General features: G+C 33.4%; 2 protein-coding genes across 2 annotated transcripts; both read left to right on the forward strand.

Annotated features, from left to right (window-relative positions):
• On the forward strand, positions 357–2012 carry LOC18588785 (early nodulin-like protein 2). The gene is made up of 3 exons (XM_007013425.2): positions 357–815; positions 991–1347; positions 1552–2012. Exons 1-3 carry the CDS (start codon positions 542–544, stop codon positions 1929–1931), a joined length of 1011 nt encoding a protein of 336 aa, XP_007013487.2. The 5' UTR covers positions 357–541; the 3' UTR covers positions 1932–2012.
• On the forward strand, positions 4052–5185 carry LOC18588786 (uclacyanin-2). Its single transcript, XM_007013426.2, has 2 exons — positions 4052–4346; positions 4456–5185. Exons 1-2 carry the CDS (start codon positions 4163–4165, stop codon positions 5055–5057), a joined length of 786 nt encoding a protein of 261 aa, XP_007013488.2. The 5' UTR covers positions 4052–4162; the 3' UTR covers positions 5058–5185.

Genomic DNA, 9614 nt, shown 5'->3' on the forward strand with positions numbered 1-9614 from the left:
TAACATTAAAAAAAAAATTCTCGAAAGTCTATAACGTAAGTTCAGGGCAATAACTCAAAGAATTATATTTCCCTTTCTTTCCCCAATGAATCCGTTAAGAATTAGACAAATATAACAAAAAAACGAAGACTTCTGACTAATTACTCTCAAGTCTTAAAAATTACTCCATGTACGGGGGCAAATGAATACTACTCTAAGCATGGTGGAATACTGAAATGTAGAAATTAACAAAACACGTAAAAATAATTATAGAAAAATCAATCTTCTAGAAATGGAAATCGAAAATTCGTAGAAACAAAAGAAGAAAAACTGACGGGATTTTTGCAAATCTTCATCTCTGGTGCTTTGGGTTTGTGTTTCTATATCTGTCCCCATCACCCAAGTTGCTGAATTCATTATAGAAGTAATCGTCTATTTTTCTTTGGTTCTAGAATCCAATTCAGCTGACCAATGATACTAAAATAAGAGTAGAAAGAAAAATTGGTAGAGATCAATTTTTTCAACCAATCACATACTAAAAATTGGTTAAACTATTTTCGTGATGTCTATAAAAAGTCATAAAGACACAAATCAACCACTCGGATCTCAAATTCTCGGAAGATACAAAACCCAAAACAACTCCTTGACAAAAGATATGGCTAGGAGTTCCAGCTTAGCGATTTTGGTCATAGCTTTGTTGGCCATATTGCAAGCCACCGCTGCACAGACAACGCATGTGGTTGGTGACGAGTTGGGTTGGCTGGTCCCTCCCGGTGGGCCCATTGCTTACTCTACTTGGGCTGCCATGCAAACTTTCACTGTTGGCGATGTCCTTGGTATGTGAACAAGTCTTGCTCTTTTTTGTTTTCTGTTTGAGTGAAGAGAAAGAAGATCAGAAATGAAAATTTAAAATCCTTGTTACAAAAAAAGATGGCGTTTCATTTTAAGAGATTTCAAGCTTTTGTAACCTGAACTTGGGTCTTATGAAGCAAGTTTTGCTTGTATTTTCAGTTTTCAACTTCACTACTGGAGAGCAAGATGTGGCCATGGTCACCAGGGAAGCCTATGAAACGTGCAACTCAACGAATCCCATTTCCCTTAAAACAACTGGTCCGGCGAACTTCACCCTCGACTCAATTCGCGAGTACTATTTCATAGGTACTATGGACCAACGCTGCTCCTTAGGGCAGAAGTTAGCCATCAATGTTCCTGCCCCTGGACCTCGGCCTAGCTCTGTTCCTCCTCCTCCACGAGGGCCAATTACCTACACCGTTGGTGATGACTTGGGTTGGCTTGTCCCTCCTGCTGGTCCCCTTGCGTATGAGACTTGGGCTTTCAACAAGACTTTCCTTCTGGGAGATACTTTAGGTAACACTTGGACCTTCATAGCCACGATCCATAGAATTAGCAATCTAAAGTATTGATATGAAAAAGTAAGGTTTAGGTTGATGTTTTAGCTATTTACAGTTTTGTTTCTTAAAAAAAAGAAAGGAATAAAAATTTAAATACTAAATGTCAAAAGAGAAATACTCATCTAATGCTATCTTTAAATTTTTGTTTTTTTTTTGTCAGTATTCAATTTCATCAATGGAACACAAGACGTGGCTGTTGTGACCAAAGAAGCCTATGAAACCTGTGATACTAACAACACCATCACGGTTTTAACCACTAGTCCTGCTAATATCACCCTCACCACCACCGGTGAGCATTTCTTCACTAGCACTTACGCACGCCACTGCGACTTGGGTCAGAAGCTAGCCATTAATGTCACAGCCATTACTAGCACTTCAAATCCACCATCAAGCTCCACAGAGCCTCCATCCAGTGGCTCAAATCCTGTTTCTGAAGGTCCCTCTGCTGCGCCGCCTCCTTCTCTAGTTAGCTCAGCCCCGTCTCCTCTCATAAGCGGCTTCTTCATCACCCTCTTTTCTCTAGCCATGGCATTCTTTTAACATACATTAGTACGTAAATATGTCACTACATTTATTGTTTGTCTTTAGGACTATGTTATCATTACATTGCATACTTGTACTCCGAGGTAACATTCATTTTATTTGGTTTTCGCTCCGTATTTGGATGTTTGGGGAGAGGAATTGAGTGCCTTCTCCTTGTCATTATTTTATACTTTTATACAATATTATATGTCATTAATTTATCAAGATGTCGATTTAATTTTTTTTTTATCTTTTAAGAACTTAAAATTATATTATAATTATCATAAAAAGTGAAATTTTTTTTACATCCATTAAAAAAATGGTCTCATAATTTTTCAAAAACATATGGTTAGTAATATATACCCATCCATACCAAATCAACCGTCAGTAACTCTAATTAACTTAGAAAATTAATATATAAGTTAAACAAAAAAGGAAAAGAAAATTAACTTATAAAACATGGACTGGAGCTTAATTTTGATTTTTCATTAAGCCCAATTTCTTTCCCCGATTGGACTTCACAAACTAGGCGTAACAAATAAATGGGCTTAAGAAAGACTTGTAACATGTGCCTCAAACATGGACTAACTTTAAACAATAAGTGCTTGATCATATAGCTATAACTGCGATCATGAATTTTATAATTTTACGATGAAATAAGAAAGAGCTTAAGCCCCTTTTTAGTTTAAGTTTATCATTGTTTTCTTAATTTTGCTTTTCCTTACTTTCAAAGGAATATTTGCCTGTATTTGTATAAAACAAATATGTACCAACTTCAAATTTTAATATTTATCGAATCAAATAACATCTTATTTTTTTCATTAAGTTTCAAGAATAAATTATTACAACATAATTGAATTAAAATCTTATAAGTGATTAAGCTCAATGGTAAAAGCATAGGCTTTATTTAACCCCACATTGGCTTATTTCAGTTTTTGGATGATAAGTTTTTGCATTTGGTGTGAAGGAAAATGGAAATATAAAATGATCGTGTGTAGTAATTTTTTTTATTTAAGTAACATTTTTAATTGTTAGGTAAACTTGGGTACAAAATCCTTGGATTTGCTAGAATTTGAGTTCTGCGCAATATTATATTTATACTCTCTGTGGAAGCTTATGGACAAACTTGATCATCTTTTCTTATTTCATAGTAATTGAGTCACGTAATCTCTTTTGACTCCATTAATCTCAGCCATCGTATAATGAAAGTATTTATTTTTTGTCTCAAAATGAATTAAACTCATTAATTATGATGTTATCACATGTGTCAGTACCACAACCACAACCTATTCTAGCATTATTTATAGTCAGCCATGCACATTGACCAGTCCTTTTCTTGAAGTTTTCAAAGTTCTAACTTTTCCAGAAAGTAATACTTGCACGATAAGAGATGAGCTTCCTCCCAAATTTCATGACCATCTTCTTTGGCACTTCCTTGCAGAGTTTTTGTTCTTATTTTTTGTATTGTTTTAATCATCAATTTGATTGCATAATGAAAGGTAACATAACTTTCCCCATATCGACAATCCTACCAAAACGACCATATCATTTTGTAAACAAAACAAAGTTCTCTCATAGAGTCATGGGTATGAAAATAAGATCATTAATGTTATTTTCAAGTTCGTTAACATTCCAATTTGAACAGAATTTTGAATAATTTCATCATCTATGACTTTAGACCTTTAGAATATTGTAGCTTACCATAAAAAAGTATTTCTTGTTCACATCTTTCAATCTTCCTTCTTTTTTGTTACAATTTTTATATGGAAATTATACAGAACCATCCTCAGTACATCTATGGTCCAAACCTGTTCTTTATTAGTTCTTTTTCATCTAATTTAACTTTATACGCTCTTTTACTTTAAATAGAACTTAAATACTTGCAATTAATTGGCTATCAAAGCCTTTCATAGACTTTACAAATCAAACAAAGACTTGGCAAGTGAACCTTAGAAAGTCGTCGGATTTGGTAGAGATTTCACGCGGCAAAAGTCCCAAAACTCGGCAAAATTGCACCACCACTCTCACTCTGCAATTAAAATCGGTGCTTTCATGATGTTGACCAACAGATACACGTGTCCTCCATCAAACGAATAGCATTCCATCATAATAGCAAAGCATTTTGCCTATAAAAAAATTGGAGGCAAACAAAATGGTAACCTCTCCCACTTAAGTTCGCTGTCTCCCTTGGAAAGCAGAAGCAGAGTAACAGAGAAAAGGGGTGACCTGAATTTTAAGAACACAAGAAAATGGGAAGAAGATTGAACATTGTATTTCTTGCAACAATTGCCATAGCGGCTATGCTGCAGAGCTCGTCGGCACAGACAGCTTATGTTGTTGGGGATGCGTTAGGTTGGGCCATTCCTCCTGGCGGCGCCGTGGCTTACACCACATGGGCAGCAAACAAGACTTTCAGAGTTGGTGACACTCTTGGTAAGTAAACGAACGGAAAACGTTTCAGATACTCGTTTCTTCTTTTGGTTTACCCTTTTTTTCAATCGAATCGGAGTGATTTAACATGTTACTATGAATTTTTGTGCAGTTTTTAATTTTGCTAGCGGATCTCACGACGTGGCTAGAGTGACAAGGGCGAATTTCGATGCTTGCAACTCTGCAAATCCTCTTCTTTTACTATCAAACGGTCCTGCAAATTTTACCCTCAATGAAACTGGCGATCACTATTTCCTCTGCGCCTTTCCTGGCCACTGCAGTGCTGGTCAAAGATTGGCGACAAACGTTAGTGCTGCAGCCTCATCTCCTGCCCCTCAGCCTTCAACTCCACCCCCTCAACCTTCTTCTCCTGCTCCTCAACCCTCTACTTCTCCACCAGCTTCTACCCCTCAGCCTTCTGCCCCTGTTCCAGCTCCCCAAGCTAGCTCCCCTTCACCCATCTCTCCACCAACGTCCCCGGCGACCCCACCATCCTCTTCCTCACCCCCACCTTCAACGGCAACACCACCATCCTCCACCACCTCACCCCCACCATCAACGGCAACACCACCATCCTCCACCACCTCTCCCCCACCTCCCGCCGGAGATAACGGTCCCACCCCACCACCGCCTGGCAACTCGGCAACATCTCTAGGTGTTGCTGGGCTGTCCGCTACTTGCCTGTCCTTTATTATAGCTTTGTTCATGTGTTAATTAAACATAGTAGTAAAATAGAATTAATGTGAGAGAGGGCATTCATTTTTCTTCGATGTCTTATTGTCATACAGATTGAGATTTTGATTGCAATAAAGAGATATTTTTGACATATGAGTCGACAATCATGAAGATCTTGAATACTTGTGATTGAATTGTTAATGCGATTACAAAATTTTCAACCTCTCCAATTAGTAAGCCACTCTGCTTTTGTGTGGTCCTCAATCCTCATGGCCGGTTACAAATGAGACGTTTGGATTTGACAGGGTGCCCAAAGACTTCCAGCATAGTTTAGACGAAAAGAAAGCAGATTCTTTGAACGTACATGGGAAGGTGATATTGTTTTTCCAAGACTAACAGGAAAAGAGGGGGAGATCAATTGGGTCAAGATTAGGACCTATTTAGGTTACCAAAAATTTTGTATGTTTGTTGGCATCTTCGTAAATCAAACATTTGAAAAAGAGTGTATAATCTATATATGCATATCTACGAGAAAGATCTTTATTTTTTTGGTTTGCCAAAATTTAATGTGGCTAGATAGAGGAAATATTTTAGGAATATATTCTCAATAGGCAAGATTTAATACTTGGTACTCGAATTCTAGCTAGGTTTAATTTTACGACTTAAACACACATGAATAAACTAACAATAAAATGAAAATATGCTAAATAATTTAAAACAAGGAAAAGGACAATATTCAAAGAGTCAAAATAGAAAATGACAATAACGTAAAGTTGCTAAGACTTAAAAACCAAACCCAAATGAATGAGCTTATAAATTGGAAATATTGGAGGATCAAAGGTCTCAAAGCTATCAAATACCGTAGCATGCCCGTCGCTTTGTATCGCTACCCTGTTTCAAAATAACCCCAGCTATTGAGAATTATTCCCTCAGGACAGATGACCTTCAAGGTTCGGATTTAAAATCACTTTATTTTTTTAACAGAAAAACATGAAATTACATTTGCCTAAAATTGGATTAGAGATGGCTTTGGACGGATTTTAATTAATCGGGCATTTGATCCGATTAAACTCAATTAATGCAGTTTTAAATATTTATAAATAGATACAAATATATTTCTATAGTAAAATTAGCACTTGTTAGAGTTTGGACTATAGTTCGGGGTTTAAGGGTTGAGATATCTTGTTACTCGAATCATTTTACATATTAGTTAGTTTTTTTTTTTTTGAAAAATGATAATATTATTGATCCAAAAGCTAAAATGCTATAGTAAGTGTCTGTTTGGCTTGATTTTTTTTTAACTTATTTATCTTTTAAAAATAAAAAGCAAACCAAACATGATCTTTTAAGAACAAAATTTTTAAAAAAAAACTTAAAAAAAACTTCAAGGAAGAGCTTTCTCTTCTCTTCTTTTAAAAATATATTAAGTTTTTAACAAATACCCATCTCTTAATCAATCATCTTTTCCTCTTCTTTCTTTTCAAATCATCATTTTTCAACGAAAATCACGATTTCTCTCTTCTCTACCTCTCTCTACAAAAACTAATAAAAAACAAAAAACTCAACAACAGAATATCAAAATTTAGAATTTTTTTATTCTTACAAAGATTAAGAGAAAAAAATTTAAAATTTAAAACTGCATTAAGATACTATTTAAAATTTTTTTCTTTTTTTCACCAAAAAAGATTTTAATGTTAAATACATCGTTTCTTATTTTTTTTTCTTTTTTGAGAATTGAAGCATTATGGTCCGATTGCTTGTTAGATCAATAAAAATCTAATACTATTGCTATTATATAAGTTTGATAGTTGTTTCTTTTTTTTTTTTTAACATATGAAATTATATATAAACTTGAAGCATTACATCGTAGTTTATGAGGTGATTGAAGATGGCATGAATGCCCTTCATGATAATTTTAACCAAAATTAAAACTTATATAATTTATTTTGTTAAACAGTTTATCAAATAGTTTTAATTTAATTCTAAAAGTTATTATTTTTTACAATGGCTTAATAATAACTTTTAAGTTAAAAAGAAAAAAGCTAGGCTAAACAGACTCTAAGTCTTGATCCGAATTAGAAAAAGACTCTTTTTGACATAAGAAGACTAACTTTGGTAAAGATGTAACCTAGTACACAAACAAAAGTGAGCAGGTTGTTCAAAAAGTAATTGCAGCACAGGCATAATATGAGAGAAGTAGGAGCACATTTCTTGTAATGTATCCAATTAAATTTCATTATGTTTTATAACAGACCACCGTAATGTAAGATTGTAATGCAATCACATTACAACTAAGAGATGTAATGTGATCGCAGTCCAAAATCAATGCAATCACATTACATTGTACTTTGCAATGTTATTAAAGATATTTTTACCTTACAGCTTTATTACTTTGTTAAAAACAATTTGTAATGTTATAATTAAAATAAAAAATATTAAAATAAAATATATAATATAAGAATTAAAAATTAAAATAAAATTTATATAATATAGGTTAAAAATTAAAATAAAATATATAATATAAAAAATTATACTAAAGAAATGAAAATAAAATATATAAGATTATAATAAGAAATAAAAATAAAATATATGACATTAAAAATATATTTAAGAAATGATATTATATAAAAATTAACAATAAAAAGTACAAGTATATTTAAGAATAGTGGTATTTGTGATATCCGTTCAGTACAACCAATAGTTGTTTCTGATATAGTTCTGACCCATGTCACTGGAGTTAATTGTGATTTTGATTTTGACCCGTGTTGCTAAGGTTAATTGTGATTTTATTTCTAACTTATGCCACAAATGTTAAATGTAATTATAGCATGTTACAGGAGACCAATAAAAATATGAAATCAGTGTAAAATTATGTTTTGTTCTGTTAACTGAAAGTTTAAAAATTTTGTTAGCTATGTTATCTGAAGTGAAATTATATTGACTTTTTTTTATAATTTGAAAATCAAATTTTGAAATATATGTTTCTGAATGAGATTACCCAAAATTTTGTTTTGATACTTATATGTGTATTAGTAATTTTGGACCTAAATGTTTTGAACATGCTTAACTCAGTTGAAGGGATATCAGTTACTTGTTGAGTAGTTGTACTAATTCCTATAATCTCATCATTTTACAGATTTCAACATTTTGCATGTTTGGGAGTTAGACTTGCTTGGCGAGAGTTTTGATTAGCAAGATTAACGTATGCCTTTGAATAATTATAAGCTTTGACATGAATAATCAATTTTTAGTTTATTTAGCAAATGTTAGCTAGATCAAAAATTTATATATTTTGAAGGATTATATTTTAATATTATATTTTAAAACTTGAGATTTTATAAAATACAGAATTTGTAAAGATTGTAGAGTTATTATATTAATTAAAAATGATATTATTGTCTTACATGCTTATAAGATTCGTCCCTAAGTATACGTTGTTTGTTAAGTCCTAAAGTTTGGGTTTGAGACGTGACAGTTTGACTCTACATTTGTTCGGTCCTTGTCCCGTGCCGCCTCCATTAATTTCCTACCCGGCTACCCCTCCTAATTTTTCTAATCGTAGCCTCTTTTCGGCCTTCACTTTGCTCTTCCTGATCCGTTAATCGCTTTTTTATTACTGGTTTCTTTATCTGCATTTTCTACTTGCTTTTCTTCTTTCTTTATTTGCTATTCTATGAACATTTTGCTTTACTCTCCACATCATATTTCCACAATTAGATAAAACGTGAAGATTCCTGAACTCTTAGTTTAGTTGGCATTCATATCTGTAATTTTTTTTTTTGTCTAATTAATCAACCAGAGCAACATCAGCGTTCCAAAAGTATATAGACCTCTTTTTGTTAAAACCATCCATAAATTTCTGAAAAAGAATACCAATTTGACAACCAATCCCTCCATTTCTAGGTAATATAGCTGCCTGAAGTAGCCTTTGGAGGAGGACAAACATGGATCCCCTTGCAGGTCATATATAGTCATATATCACATGTCTTGTTTATCAACACTCAACCCCCATCTGGCGATTACACTCACCTAAGCTACATTTAGAGTCTCTTAAAATTTCATATTCTAAGTTTAACCTCTTTGATTTAATTTTCAGCTATATATAGTTACTTTGAACATTGTGATTCCAAATTCAGAGCTTGGTCTGCAATAATTTGTGTATATGTCAATATGTGTGTGTGTGGTTATGATATAACAAGCTCGTGCTATTGGTTTGCATAGGCATTCTGATGTGAATGTTTACAGGATCTATCAATTACATAAATCCAATCAAATTGTTAATACCATGTGTTTACAGAAATCGATAATTTTGTGACTTGTAGAAACAGGAAGTGCAAAATGATCGAAAATCAACAAATAGAACATGCGAAACAAAAGAAAATTAAACCGTGGACCATGTCAATTTTGAAGGCAGAAGAGTATTAGTACCTTAGTCCTTTTCTGGCGCTAGCTACCAAAGCAAGGAACGTATTCCACTTCTACTTTCTAAGTAAGGTTAGTCCATGGCCATGCGACTGGACCAACAATTTCCCTGCACGTTTCTTATGCAGTTACTGCCTTTTAGTGGACTTGCTTTTGTGTGTATATATATATATA

The sequence above is a fragment of the Theobroma cacao genome, chromosome 9, assembly GCF_000208745.1.
Source record: "Theobroma cacao cultivar B97-61/B2 chromosome 9, Criollo_cocoa_genome_V2, whole genome shotgun sequence".
NCBI lineage: Eukaryota > Viridiplantae > Streptophyta > Magnoliopsida > Malvales > Malvaceae > Theobroma > Theobroma cacao.